The sequence below is a fragment of the Pholcus phalangioides genome, unplaced genomic scaffold (genome assembly GCF_987345545.1).
Source record: "Pholcus phalangioides strain wild (caught in Gottingen) unplaced genomic scaffold, Ppha-v1.0 ptg000014l_1, whole genome shotgun sequence".
NCBI lineage: Eukaryota > Metazoa > Arthropoda > Arachnida > Araneae > Pholcidae > Pholcus > Pholcus phalangioides.
The window spans coordinates 16,850,349-16,866,120 of NW_028301607.1; the positions used below are offsets into that span (position 1 = coordinate 16,850,349).

Here is a 15,772-nt window from a genome sequence, read left to right on the forward strand (position 1 = left end):
TATTTCTTAGATTGTCTGTAAATTTATATATGATGGGTTGTCTTTATTGGTGGTATCTCAACCATGGGTTGTGACTTAAACTTGGATTGAAGGAGTTTTTAAAATAGGTCGTGGAAATATACGTACAGTCTCCTGTGTAACCTTAAACTTCTTGTGCCAGGAGTTTCACTAATTTTAAAAACAATAAACAAAACAGATTCAGTGGTTGCAATGTTGGATCATGTTGATTTGGGATTAGTGCTAAAAAAAAAAATCAAGAACCCCACCAACCCAGTGTACCCGCTGACACTGTGTATGAATAAATATTACAATCATATACCTGCCTACACTGATATCAATTAACTTGCTTTCAAGCAACATTAAAAAAAAGCCAGTTGTCCAGATGATAATTGTTCTAAATTTGATATAATTTGTCAATAAACTCGTGATAATTTGTTAAACCAAATTTAATCTCCAGTTGAGTATTCCTATGCACTGAGACTTTATACCCTATTTTAATATCCTGTAATGGCTGTAGTCTATGTGTAAACCATTCACAACTTTGGTTTATCTCCTAGGGCAATTTACTATATTTTCATTTCTTTTTGGGGAATGAGTTGTATCCTACAAGTGAGTGGTTTTATTGATGTATGGGAGATGTGTGTTAGTTGATTGATGGGCAGTCTTCTACTGTTTTTTAACAGTGATAAGATTTAATGTTGCATTTTTTGAATGTCGTTGTAGTCATAGACCACACCAATTCAATGGGAAAATTTGTCACCATCTGCTCTTTAAAGTTTAGAAGCCAGTGAAAAACAGCTTAAGTGACCAAAGCTGTAATCAAACTCAAGCTTAACAAAGCCATCAAGACGAACAGATAATTGTACTGGCCTCTGCTTGTATGAGTGTGCCAATAAAGGAAATATGTATAGCTACATCTTTTAATAGAGCAAAATTCTCATTGAGATTTATTTAAAGGATTTGTGCCATGTGCAAAAATAGTTTTTCAATTTAAACTTATGGCAATCAATATTATGAATGAAGTTTAAAATTTCATGTAACATCTATTAATTTGAAGTCTCCATCTTAGTACAACAAGTGCCCGAGTGGTGCTGTGTTCAGATGCTCCTCTTCCACCAAGAACGTTAGCATCAAGCAAAGGGAAATCACTTGTATATGTTCATATTGTGTTGAGGCAGTAAAAAGAGCTGCATTGATAACACGATGACAAACTCATGTTTTAAAGCAACACGTTTCAAAAGCTGTTCATTATTGAGAAAATTTCATATTGTGGTGTGTTATATTGAATAATTTGTCTTTACATTTGACATGAACTGGATTAAGTTTGAAGAATAACACAGTCAAATCTCTAAGTCGAATGTATAGTGACTGACAAAAACTTCAAGTTATTGTTAGTTCAACTTATCGGAAATTCTGATTTCAGAAAAAGAAAGATTTATTAAAATAACAGTGATAATCAGTCAATATGGTTATCATATTAGTAAAACATGTCAAACTACTGGAAGGAATTTGAAAAGATAAGTTATTCCAATTTGATCATATAATTATTGAATGAAAAAAATATTTAAAATAAACTAGACATATACATACTTTATTATGTAAATAGACGCATATACAGGGTGGTGCAAAATGAACGTTATGGTTTATATGCTTTATAACTTTTTTATTTAATATTGAATTTTTTCTTTTGCTTCAGAATTGTGTAAAGAAGGCTTGGGGAATCTGAAATGGAACAGTACACAATAGAACAACGAACAAAAATCATTGAATTTTATTTTTCAAACGGAAACTCAGTTATTCTGACACAGCGTGAATATCGTCAACATTTTAATGTGCCGACTGGACCCTCAGTGCCAACAATAAATCGCCCCATACTGCAAGGGACACAATGGTTCTGTTACGGGAGATCGGAGAGCACATTTCGCGTAGGAGCGATTTCAATTAGCCGTCGTGTTCGCCGGATTTGACCGCTCCAGATTTCTTTCTTTGGGGCTATTTGAAAGGAAGAGTATACGCCAATAAGCCACAGACCATACCTGAACTGAAAAACAATATTCGCAATGAAATCCGTGCCATAACCCCTGAAATTTTCAAAAAAAAAGTCATGCAACATGTGTTGGAAAGAGCATGACTTTGTGAAGCGGAAAATGGGCAACACCTGCAAGACATACTTTTTCACATTTAAGTTAACAATATTCTCCATTCATATGCTGTATTTTGACAAAATAATGTTAACAATTTATTCAAAAATAAAAAAGTTATAAAGCCTTTAAACCATAACGTTCATTTTGCACCATCCTGTACATGATACTTGTATAAATTAAATGAATTAGAAATAAAGTGTATACAAGATTATTTCTCTCAAAAAACTGCAGTGATTTTTGACTGTCTTTGTCTTTCTTTCGTGAGAAAGTCTTTCACTTTTTGCAAGTAGACAAATGAATCTGCTAAATTCTATTGCTAAATGCTATTTTTTAAATTTCGCTCATTCCTGAAAACTTTGACTTATATGAAAAAAGTTCTGCAGCTAAGTGAAAACTTGGACTTAAACAGATATTTGAGCTATCGGAGTTCCACTTATCGCAAATTGACTGTATTAGTCAAGCTGATTGTCTTTCTTATGTAACTTTCTGTTTGATAATAAGCTATACCCTTAAGGCTAAACTCATAGTTTTTTTGTGTCAGTTATGTTTTAAAAACTGGATTTTTCTCTTCTGTTGAGCAAAATTTGGTTTGTATATTTGTGTGTTTCATACCTCTTTCAAAAATTTTTCTTTTTCTGTAGTGAACGAAGGAGGAGAGGGAAGAGGCAGCTGACCCATTCCACAGATGAAGATAGCAATCATTCATTATCATGTATAGCAATGTCACCATCTAAATCTTCGAAGGGGTCTCCTATCAAAACCTCCAGCCTTTCACCCAAGGTTTGAATAAATTCACAATTGTGCATTACATAGTAACCTCAATTCAATAGTTGATTCTAACCTGCATTTGTGTTTTAAACCTATATAATTTTATAGATTAGAGCAGCGGTTCTCAACCGGTGCTCCATGTGCACCTCCCAGGGGCTCCGCGGTGACTCGAGGAAAATAAAATGAATCAGTAAATTTGATAGATAAGTAAATAAGAGTCCTTCAAGGTTCTGCCATAAAAATTATGCACAAAAAAGGGCTCCTCAATAGAAATTATATACTGAAAAGGGCTCCGTGAGTCAAATAAGGTTGAAGAACCGCTGGATTAGAGCAATATGTTTTGGGAATGCTTTCAACAAAACATATTTTTTCATTAGTGATTGAAGTCTGGTCTATTCACATTCACTTAAAATATGATTACATTCACTTAAAATACGATTACATTCACTTAAAATACGGTTACATTCACTTAAAATACGGTTACATTCACTTAAAATATGATTACATTCACTTAAAATATGATTACATTCACTTAAAATATGGTTCTACAACTTCAAATAGGTTATAAAGCAGGTCTAAAATTGATGTTTCGTCTAATTATTTTCTTACCTCCTGTGTAGACTAGTTTTTTTCTTTAATATGGTGAGGCTATATCAACTGATGGTGTACATGCTGATTTTCTGTGCGCAGGAGCATTTTTACTATGCACAGCTTTCATTATATTTTTAAATTATATTTTATATATATTTAATTTTGAAGACTTTTTTAAATATGTCTGAGTATATACGTTCAAGTATGTCAAAGAAATTGTAATCATATAAAGAGATAAGGCAATAAAAAAAGTGAAACTGCCAATTAAAGAAGAGTATGAAAAATGTGTTACAATTTATTTATTTTTTCTTGCCAGATGATGCAATCCGACCCATTAACAGAATTTGTGGAAAACAGGGTTTCACAAGATGAACAAGATATAGATGAACAGAATAAAGAGCACAAAAGGAAAATGGTATTTTTTCCATTTAAATTTTTGAAATGGTGTGTGTTTGAAGTTTATATCTGTATGGTTATCAAACAAGAAGTAGAAATGAGGCCTTGTAAAGGTTTTCTTTTCTTTGAAGTTCAAATAAATTATTTGCCATTTTTAAATCTAGTATAGTAATATAGTCATTGCTTGATTTTATGAACCTCTTATTTACAAACCAACCCAAACAATATGCCTTCTTTTGTCCATTTACATCTTTCCCATTTACAAACTAATTGCACAAGTTTATAAAAATGAGCAACTATATCTAGCTACATAAATTATATGTCCTTTGTTAAACTCAGTTTTTCATTGTATGACTTTATAATTTGTCTTTTAATGCAAGGTGTGTACAGTCCTTGAAAAAAAAGTTCATTCTCAAGTTTTTAGAAATCCTTGAAAAAAAATAATTATTTTCTAGTGCCAAAAAGTGCTTGAAAAAAATTTCTTATGTGAATTTCGTCCATCAATTTTGTCTCCCCCCAAACTAAATTCTTAAACCATGTTCCGCTGGGCAAAAATGAGTAGAGCAAAAAAAAACGTTGAGCTATGAGACAATGTTCTAAACAGGACATATGGTCACGCATACGTTAGGTATCTCTGCTTGAAAAGATATTGGGTAAAATCTGGCAGCAAAACGCTGCTTAAAGGCTGGCCATATATATATTTCCACGATAAAAATATGGGAAAATTGCTAATTGTCACTAAAAATGATGCCACATTTTTGGTGACAATTGTGGTCATTTGTCACTAAAAAAAGTTGATACTAAGTTGCTAATTATTGCTAAAATTGCCAAAAAGGCACCCAAAAAAGAAAATGAAGCGCAATTGCATTGAAGCATTAGATTTAAATGAATTCTATGGAAAATAACAAATAGGATATGATATTCATATTTAAAATCATAATTACCATAATATAATTTATAGCTAAAGATATAAATGAAAATTCAAATAAACTGTTGGAAATACGGGAAATAACGGGACATTTTTATGAAAAGTTGGGATGGCCAAAATTACATGAAAATACGGGAATGTCCTGGGGAATATGAGCCATATGGTCAACCTATATATATATATCTATGACTAAATACTGATTTTTTTTTTATCTGAGGTAAATTTCAATGCTAGAATTACCTTTTGAGTGAGACAGTATACTAGGGAAAAAACGCGTGTAGACCTAAAATTGGAAAAAAGAATCACGGCTAGATGCGTTTTGGAACTGTATGAAGTTCTTTCATCAGTAGTAAAGAAAAAGAATTGGAAAATAGTGAAAATATACTCCTTATAGCGGGAGTTACTTGCTGTTCCAGACAGAGTTGAATTGAAATGACCGGCAACAAGAGAAAAAGGAAGAGGAAACAGAAGGAAAATGGCAGAGCCAATCACAAATGGAAACGTGATAATGATGCTGTTGGAGAAAATATAATTATTATAGATATTTCCTTTATTTAAAATTTTTTAAACACAGTTACAAAACATAAAGCTAAGCACAAGCTCACAAAAAAATAACCGATACATATCAGTATATAAACGGTTGGCAGATTTTTGAGAAGAGTGGTGTGCGCTAGTTAGGTCGTTGACCAACTTTTGAGTTTTTGTTGATGTGGAATGATTCGAAGAAGTCTAAGTCAGACGGTGTAAAGCATTTTTAAATAATTTTGGCAGAAGAAAAGTCAAATTTATGGTCAAATGATCAGCAATGTTGGGCTATGGATGAGCAGTTGAAGTCTTGGTTGGTTAACGTATCTTCTATGCTCATTTAAACGGTATTTAAGGGCACATTTATGTATATATAGTTTGATCTATATATTTGAAGGAGCATCCACGTTGCCATGAAATGCTGTAGACGCCCCAGTTGTTGAGTGGGTTAATGGGATCTTTCAGTTTAGAGAAGCTGAGTTTATTGATGGGGGGTGAAAATTACAGGAAAGTTTTTTTCAAGGATTTTTACAATACATTGACTAGTTTTTGGGTAGAGAGGCAAAATAATCAAGTTTTTGTGTTCAGGTTTAGGCTTGGTTGCAGAAGTATTTTTAATGAGTTTGGTGTGTAGATTTTCAATAATAGAGCTACGGTAGTCACGATCGACTGCTATTGCTTTTAGGATATTGAGTTCAGGGCTACCGCAGCTCTCTTATTGACATTCTACACAGTAAACTCATTAAAAATACTTCCTCAACCGAACCTAAACCTGAAAACAAAAACTTGATCATTTTGCCTTTCTACCCAAAACCAGCCAAAGTATTGCAAAAATCCTTCAAAAATACAATCTTTCTGTGATTTTCACCCCATCAATAAACTCAGCACCTTTAACTGAAAGATCCCATTGACTCACTCAACAACTGGGGCATCTACAGCATTTCATGCCAATGCAGATTATCATATCGGTCAAACTAAATGTGCCCTCAAATACCGTTTAAATGAGCACAGGGCTCCCACTCGTCCTACTTTTCCTACTTTTTTGGTAAAATGTCCTACTTTTCCTTTTTTTTTACCAAATCCTATCAACAAAATTTGTGTAATTGATTTTAATTGAGCAGGGAATCATTAATACATTGCCAGATATTTCGAATGTTGGAGATTGCAATTAATGATTCTGCTTTGGCAGAATCATTAATGGTCCACATTAAAGCAGAATGTGGACCATTTAGTTTATTAATTTTTCATTTGCTTAGTTTGAGGGTTCAACAAGTATAGTAGTCATTAAAAACTTCTGCCTGGATGGAAAAAATAATTTTGTATTTATTACTTCATGATCTTGGACAGTAACTAGCATTCATCATTCAAAATTATGGTGCAAATAGGTGAAACAACAGTTTGCATTAGAAAACAGTTGGATACATGGGCCCATTCTAGGTTTGGTGATTCTGATGCTACCCAGTAGCATTCAGTTGTCTTCTGTATTTTTAAGGCATGAAGAGGCAAACAATATTTACAATGCTACAGAAATGAAAGTGCTTCATTTGTCAAAAACGATTACACTGGCATTGAACAGTAAAATGTAAACAAATCTCTTTAAAAAAAAGATGGACAACGCAATAAAACTATCTGGTACACCTTGCCTTATTTACATCAGATCTTGTAATTTATACATTTTGCACTATGCTTTTGAAAGTGGTTTCGAAGGAGCATCATTCTTAAAAAATGTACATCTTCAAAATTTGCTGTGCATTGTCGAAGAGAGTTGACAAACTCTGCACTTTGGAAGACTCCAAAGAAAAAAAATGTAATATGTATGAAAAGAGATAGAAAAGAATTCTGTGGTTGCTAGTACACTGTTTTGGCCAAAAATTCGTTTTGTAACCAAGTCATTTGTCATTTTGCTTTGGCTTGAGTCAATCTTATAGGATACTGAAAGTGCTATGAAAAAAAGTTAATTCAAAAATAAAACAAAAATTTTAGGAATTTTTTTCATTATGCTATGATTATGTTGTCTAAGGGACCTTCCTCTGTCCTACTTTTTAGTTCTGTATTTTCCTACTTTTTCGAGTGGGAGCCCTGTGAGCATAGAAGATACGTAACCAACCAAGAACTGCTCATCCATAGCCCAACATTCCTGGTCATTTGACCATAAATTTGACATTTTTTCTGCCAAAATTATTCAAAAATGCCCCTCACCGTCTGACTCGGACTTCATTGAATCATTCCACATCAACAAAAACTCAAATCAGTTGGCCAACAATCTAACTAGCACACCACCCTTCTCAAAAATCTAGCAACCATCTACAATAAGTTTCCTCCTCCTTTTTCTCTTGCTGCCGGTCATTTCAATTCAACTCTTTGTCTGGAACACAAGTAACTCCTGCTATAAGGAGTATTTTCATTATCTTCCAATTCTTTTTCTTTGTTACTAATGAAAGAACTTCATACAGTTTCGAAATGCTTCTAGCTGTGGTTCCTTTTTCCAAATTTTGGGTTTACACACATTGTTTTTCCCTCATAAATTTCAATACTGTTTCAAACATAAAATGATTTCTGTTAAAATATGATTTGTATACTAAACTATAATGTTTTTTTGTTTTTTTTTAAATCAAGATCTTTTAAAACTTGATATTGTCTACAATATTGTTTCATTTTTTGAAAAAATCATGATTTTTATCAACCATGATATATATAGGAATGTCCTTAGACTTTTTGCCTGGAAAAGTGTTTTAATAGTCCTCAAATAAAAAAATTTAAGGACTATAGCACTTTTCCAGCAAAAAAGTAAAAAATCTTTCAAAGAGTATGAAACGTAATGTGAATAGAAAATATATGAGCAGTACTCTATTGCATGTTTAAATAAATTTATTTTCATAAAATGTTTGTCAAATAAAATTAACGATTTCATTCCATTTATAAATCTTCAAAATTCTAGACCAGAGAGGAACGCAAACTTGATGCCATAATGCGTGCTTTTGACCAAATGGAGAAAGCAGCAAAAAGACGGCAACAGGCATTGGATCGTCTTGCTCATCAGAAGCTGCAAAGTCATAAAAAAGAAGAATCACCACCACCACCACCACCTCCTCCACCACCACCCTCATCAACATCCTCGGAGAAACAGGAAAGCAATAGTTCAACAGCTACAGTTACAGCTGCTTCTACACCTATTTCTGCCATTAAAGAAGAAGAAAAACCATCTATGTCATTTGTTAGTGAAAATAGTACTGTAGGATCTATGGAAGAAGAAAAGCCCTCCACAAATGTACAAAGTAGTGCAAAAAACAAAAAAGGGTAAGTTATTTATAAAAATGAAACATGTAACTTTCATATTTAATTGTGATATCTTTATTGGTTCTGGCTCATAGAATGGTCTCTTAGTAGATTGGATTTTGTGAAAATATTTTTTGGTTCAAACATCTAAAAAAATACATGTTCACAACAATGAATGTTGGCTCAAACATCTCTGTTTCGGACTCTGCCATAAAACTGGTCTGAAAAAGATCTTGGCGACAGAGTTCTGGCATTCGTTCAGCTCAAACATCATAAGCGAGTTGGTTCTCAATTTTAATTCTTTGATTAGAGTTAAAATATTTGCTATTGATTGACAATTTCCTCAAATTTTGTTTGTCATTCCGTAAATAATAATTGTGTTATTTCAGGAAGAGACGAAGAGGATCTGGAACTCAAACAAGGAGGAGGACTAGAAGTAATAGTGGGGGCTCTGACATTTTTAACAATGATGAAGCTTCATCTTACTGTGACAATGGCTTGCAGTGTCTATCATCAGCATCCTCTGTGGAAGCAAGTGATGCTGCATCAGTTGAATCATCAGTCACGTCGCCATGTACCACTCCTCAGGCTACAACACCAGTAACTCCTCCTGTTCTGCCTAAAACAAAACGGGTCCGTATTAGGAAGAAAATTATCCAAATAAAAATATACTTTGTGTGTGTGTATTGTATTGGGAATGCTAGTGTTAGAAATTAGGAATTATAATGAGAGAAATTCAATGGAAAACAATGTTTATTACAACATTTACATTGTCTCAATTCTTCTCTATACATAATTCAGTGACTTTATTTTTACCTTGGACATTGCCAATAAAATATAGACTTGGTTATCATTTATGCTTAGCTGCCTAGTGTGAAAATTGTTTCTGGTTGTTTTTTTTTATTCAAATTTTCCTATTCGGTTCTATGTAGCAAAAATCTGATTTGTATTTTAATAGTTTTCATTTTGCTATTTGTATAAAACTGAGTTGAGTTCGTAAATTCAACTTGAGGATTTTCCCTTTTCAGTTTTTACACCATGAATGGCTTCAGGAAAAAAATGATACAGCTCCTCTTACCAATTCATCCACAATAAGGAACGAAATGAACTGTAAATCAGTGCAGCCTCCACTAGGAATAGGCTATGTAAACTGTGTCAAAGATAATCCAAATGGAGGTATATCTGCTGCGCACATGCGTCGAAGCTCCGTTGGAGGTACTCATTGCAAGCAGACCTCAGGTTCTGCAAAAAAGGTAGGGAAAAAAATTAATGCTCACCACAAATATGTATTGCATTAAATGTCCACTGATATGCATATTTCTATTCTTGGTTTTGCCTAAATTAATCTTTTTATTCTTGCAGTAATATCTCTGAATCTAAACCTCTTATATATGGAACAAGCCAAATAGTTTTTTCAACGAGCGAGCAAAAGTAAATAAATAAAAAGATGTGTGGGCTAGAGAAGAAATGTACATGACGCCAATGACAAAAGAAATTTTAGAAACTAATTTTGTTTGATTTATACAAAATAGGAATAAATCCAATTTCCACAATGGTTAACCCCATTATTATGATTAAGGCTCTTATTTTAGCCCATTAACCATTGAGTATTTTAAATTTTACTACTTTAAAATAGTTTGTGTCCCTTTTTATTTCCAGTATTAGAGGCTCTACTGCAGTGGTTCTCAAGCTTTTGCCATTTGTGGTTCTATTTTCCTTCTCAGTTCTCACTTAAGGAGATATGCCATATTTGATTGCGTCCCGGCCCTAAAGCCATGCGCTTAGTCTGAAGGTCAAATCACTCAAGGAGATATATAGGGAGCAAGTCTATTCATTTCTTTCATGCAGCGCAGGTCCACATGAAACTGTGATTGTCATTAGAGGAGTTGCAGTGGTTGGGTACTATCTCTAACTTGGCAATGCATGTTATTTTCCCTCTTCTATTGTTTTCAGTTAGCGCTGTTCTTGGAGGAGCTCTGTGACAAACCTCCGAGAAAGTGATAATTTTTTAAAAATCATGATTTTTTAATTCAACAAGTTTGAAGTTAGGGCTTTCTTGAGAAAACAAGTTCATAAATAATTTAAAAATTTAGTGAAATAAAAATAAGTTTCTTGAGGGGGTGAAACTTTATTTCCCTCACCCTTACTATCTTAGAAATTTAAATTTTCTCATGTTTTTCTTTACATGTCTAGTTTTCCTTCACCAGGCAATCAACTTTTAAGAAAAAAAATTGCCTGTGCAAAAATTTTTTTAAAAATTGTTACAAAATTTTGTGACGGTTACATAGGCTCTTTATTGAGCATTATTTCATTAATGTCTTCCATTCACTTTGAGAAGATTTTCATTTACGTAATTTATATATGCAATGCCACCTCAACTTATGTATCTTTGAACAAGTTTCGCATCAATTTGTGATATATTTGCAGTAAAACATTTAAATCTAAACATCTCCATTAGCATTACCTTCTTAGTAGTAGTTCACTTCATTTCTTCTGAAGTGATCTAAAAATTCTCCCTGAAAAAGGGAAAAACTTCTTCCTCCAAAAACCAAAATCCAATTAATTAACTTTTTAATCAGCATACATTTAATTTAAGTAATTGGTAATTATGATTTTGGGAAATCTCATTTTTCATGTGACTAAATAAATTTATGAAAAGACTATTTTTTTTATTTTTAAAATTTTTTTTCTGTTCATTTCATGTGGGAAAAAATTCCAAATCAGAAATTGGAATAAATTTTGAAAACTTTTATTTTTCAAAAATCATAAATTAAATTTCTTTTCACACAAAGTTTTAAAAGTACTGTAGCACACTCCTTAGACCTTTTAATTTTCAAAATGTTAATTGCATACAAAAATTTGGCTGTTTCAGTCATCAAAACACAAATCTCGTTTGGCAGAAAATACAGTCGCCAAGAGAAACATGTAAACATACTAAGAAAACATAAAAAAAAAGATCAAATTGCAACTAATTTCAGATATGACTTCAAAAATGTGTAGTTTGATTTAATTATTAATAGCCTCATAAGTGAAGACAAATATTGGGAAAAATATGCAAGATCACTTATCACACTAGAAAACACTTACTTTGATAATCATTCTTCACAATAACAAGCTTTAATACCTTATGTAACAAATTCATCAACACATTCTGCCTAGGATTCCTTGGTCATTCTGTGATAATAATTAACAAAACTAGAAAATAAATTGAAGTTCAGTCCGTAGGACAAGAAATTATCACTTGCAGACCTTCACGGTGGTGTTTTCAAGGAAAACCTTGATGAGGCAACTTAATCGGTCGACCCTCCAACCTATATCTCCTAGGTGTTAGCTGATCCTATGGTAAACATGTTTCACAGACAAAATTTAATTCAGTAAAATAAAGTAAAAAGAAAATAAAAAACGAAGAGAACCAAAATTGGTCCTCATGGATTAGTTGTTACATATGAAAGAGAGGGAAATTCCCTTGACAACACCCAGCTTTAGAGGCTTGGTTGCAGCGCCAACACCTCATTTGTATTTTCTAACACTCAGAACGACCAAGACCTACTTGATGGTAACTGTTTTACAATTTCATGCAGTCAAAGCCGTTCTAACGTGAAACATCACAGTCAAGGCTGTCCCAGCATGATACAATATGGTGCCGATAAACAACAGAAATAACAATTTATTACAATCGGGGGTTCTGAAACTGTGCACTGCAGCACCCTGATGCACCTCTAGCCTTTGTCAGGGACGCCACTGAGCGGTGACCATGACAGGTTTTTGAAAATATTCTTTGCTAACACTAGATGGGCTGGACTATATGCTATACCTAAAAGGGCCACTGGCAGTCATTTTGACCAGGGTTGGCAGGTTTTTGACACATGGCAGTTTTTGACGGTTTAAACCGCAGTTTAAACTGTCACGTCAAAAACCCTTGTCAAAAACCTCAAATATTGCTTTTCGATATAAAAATTCCCATTGAAAATGCACACGTTAATTGCATGCAATGTTTAAAGTGACTATGTTATACAAAGAATAAATATTTAATAAGATTCTAAAATAATTTTCTACTCCCGACAGAATTATTTTGGACAATATATGTTTTTTTTTTTCTTATAAAATTTGAATAAAGCATAACATGAACATTGAATGGAAAACTGTGGAACGATTTGACATTCTTTGATTCAAGATGATTCTTGACCTTCCAAAATTTCTTCAACTGCTTATATATATGCATTGATATAAACTATCTGCTGTACTCTTTTTACAACAGATAAGTGTTTAAAAAAGTTTATTACATCATGTACGCCATGTTGATTTCTGTTATTATTAAATTATCTAGATAACCACTGATACTTAAAACAATACTCTTATTGCGCATAACATTGAAATATATCTAGCGATCAAAATACTAAATTGTAGGACTAAAATGTCATTTAATTTGGCAATGCTAGCTTGTATATGTCAAACTTGGTTTATTCTTACCTTTGCACTATGATATGGTACATTTACTAGTATTTATAATGCAATGGTTTTCCAATTGAAGCTGTATTCAAACGTGCAAAACAAATGCTTTGGGTATCAAGTCTTGTCAGCTCTGCTTTGGTTGAAAATACTCTTTAAAGCTGTGTGAATTTATACACACTGATCTAAAAAATTTTCAGGCGAAAATAAATGAGTTCAGTTAGTGTATTAACAGATGCTGCGTCAAATTTTATATGGAATAATATTTTGGGCAGATCAGAAAATTTAAAATATCAAAATATATATATTTTCCTTAGTAATTATAATTCTGAATATAAAACCCTTTAATCTAAATAAAAGTAAGTATTTTGTTATTTAACATATCTATCAAGTTAACAAAAACTATTTGACATCATTGACAGTAAGATTTTGATAGTTTTAATACCGAGTTAGTTTCTGGGGTCAAAAACCTAACCCTGATGCCCTATCATACATATTTTGAATAAGCAGCTCTAATCCACTTAACAAATTGAACACAGGTAATGAGTAGCTTAGATAAATAAACCATAAAATTATATTTTATATGTTCTAGACTAGATATGTTGAAAAATTCAAAAGTGCAAATTATAATTAATATTTTGTTTTAATTATTGTAATAAATTAATGTTTAAAAATAAAACATTGTAATATGCCAAAAAGTAAGTTTTTCATCATGTTGTACACCTATTATGTTCAAAACATTATCAAAAGGCATTCATTTAGGTTTTTGACTGTTTTCGACAGTTTTTGACGGTTTAAACCAGTTTTTGACAGTTTAAACCAGTTTTTGACACTTGTCATGTCAAAAACCCAACCCTGATTTTGACTGCTGCTTCTTTTTAGTGCAATACATTTAATCACACTGAATTTTTACAATAAGAAATATCAGGCATTATCCCACATTGTTAATTTTGAAAGAAATTGGCGTTTTTTTAAGCATACAGGGTATCCATAAAATTACTTTCCTATAAAAAATTAGAGGGCAGCTGTGGACAAGATTTACCATGAAAAAAGATAGATAAACATTGCATTTACATCACATTGTACATTGCTCCATTTTGATGATGTACACATTTTTATATGTATGTCTTTTTTATTCACTTTATTCAGTTGTCCGTGCACGCTATTTATAACTATATATTATTATGCCACTGTAAATTTGCACTATCGAGGCAAAACTGGGGGGGGGGGCTATTAAAATTTCATATTACAAATTAACTTATGAAGAATATATAATTTTAAAAAAATACATATTTGTTTTTCTTTTTCATCAATATCATCTGATTCAGACCAATCACTTCTGGAATCGTTACTTTCTCTTTCGTTTAGATATAGCAGAAAATCATGATTTTTGTTGTCAGTTTGCATCGTATCGCCTCAGCTTTATTGTCTGAAATATCATTCAGCACTTATAAAATTAGTCTATTTTGTTCTAATACATCCTTTTTCTAAGAGCCATTTCTACACATTGTGAATGGACCTCTGTTTCCTAGGAAGCTTTCAAAGTGGATGGTGGTATAGAGCTATGAAAATATTTTATTTTTTCTTATTGGTATGTTACTCGTAAATATATGTTGCATTGTGCATGCTATCAGGAAATCATAGGGAATAAGCTAAAAGCAAAAGTATACGTCAATGCCCACCACAAGGAAAAAACATTTACAATTTACATATAGCAGCCAAAATGACTGCTCTTGGCCATTCTAGGTATAAACTATGATATCTCCGGAAATTTTTGTACACAGAGATAAGTGCAGAAATAATGAAAAGTCACCAAAAATGAAGTGTGTACATCAAATACTGCGGAAAGAGAGCCGGTGGAGCTCAGGGATAAGTATTGAATAGAGGAAAGGGTGGAAAAAGTTTGGGAACACTTGCATATTATATTATTTCAAAAACATGAAAATATGTAATGATAATCAGGGTTGTTTAAGCATTGTTGGTTTAAACCACATTTTTTTTTTAAAAAAAAAACCAGTTTGGTTTTTTTCAAAAAGTCAAATAAAAGTGGCCTAAATATAATTTTTTTTTCATATGAAATATCTTAGTTATTTAAAGTTATTGGTCAGAATGACTTGAAAATTTGCATGGATACTCCTGAAGCAATGGAATCTTCTTTGGGGAAAGAAAAAGTGCAAGTAGCGCAAAATGTGCAAGTAGATGATGCTGTATTTGGCCAGCAGTATAATTTATTGTGTGCAACCACATCATTTCGGCACTTCCACAGCATCAGTGTGTGGATAGAACAACTTCTATCAAGATGCACATTGCAATATCAGCAAAGCAGCTGCTGAAGACCCATTTTGACAATAACAGGATTGCACGACACCTGACCACCATCACTTCATTTGACCTTAACCCTTGCAACTTCTGGCTGTGGCGGGTACCTCAAAATGTTATGAACAGTGGTCGGATTGCAAACTTTGTTGAATTGCAAGCTTCAGCGCATCCCCTATATGTTAGAAGTTCCTCAGGAATATTAACGTGGGCCGCATTTGGTTTAATAAAGGTGAATTGCAAGCACATCATGACCATGGCATATTCTGATCTGTTGTTAAACAAGAATTTTTGTGCTTTCACCTCATAGCCAGAACACAGTGGATAGCATATTTAACATTTCTTGAGTAAGTTGTTGTTATTTGTTCAATTACTTCAC

At 32.6% G+C, this 15,772-nt stretch overlaps 1 protein-coding gene across 3 annotated transcripts in view; it reads left to right on the forward strand.

Annotated features, from left to right (window-relative positions):
• The window catches only part of LOC149078215 (uncharacterized), an 82,830-nt gene that overhangs the window by 36,966 nt on the left and 30,092 nt on the right, over nt 1–15,772 (forward strand). For all 3 annotated transcript variants that reach the window (XM_089241810.1, XM_089241809.1, XM_089241811.1), the window contains 5 exons: nt 2,786–2,924; nt 3,820–3,918; nt 8,291–8,649; nt 9,018–9,261; nt 9,657–9,881. In XM_089241810.1, coding sequence (XP_089097936.1) covers nt 2,786–2,924; nt 3,820–3,918; nt 8,291–8,649; nt 9,018–9,261; nt 9,657–9,881 — 1,066 coding nt within the window. The remainder of the gene's footprint in view (nt 1–2,785; nt 2,925–3,819; nt 3,919–8,290; nt 8,650–9,017; nt 9,262–9,656; nt 9,882–15,772) is intronic.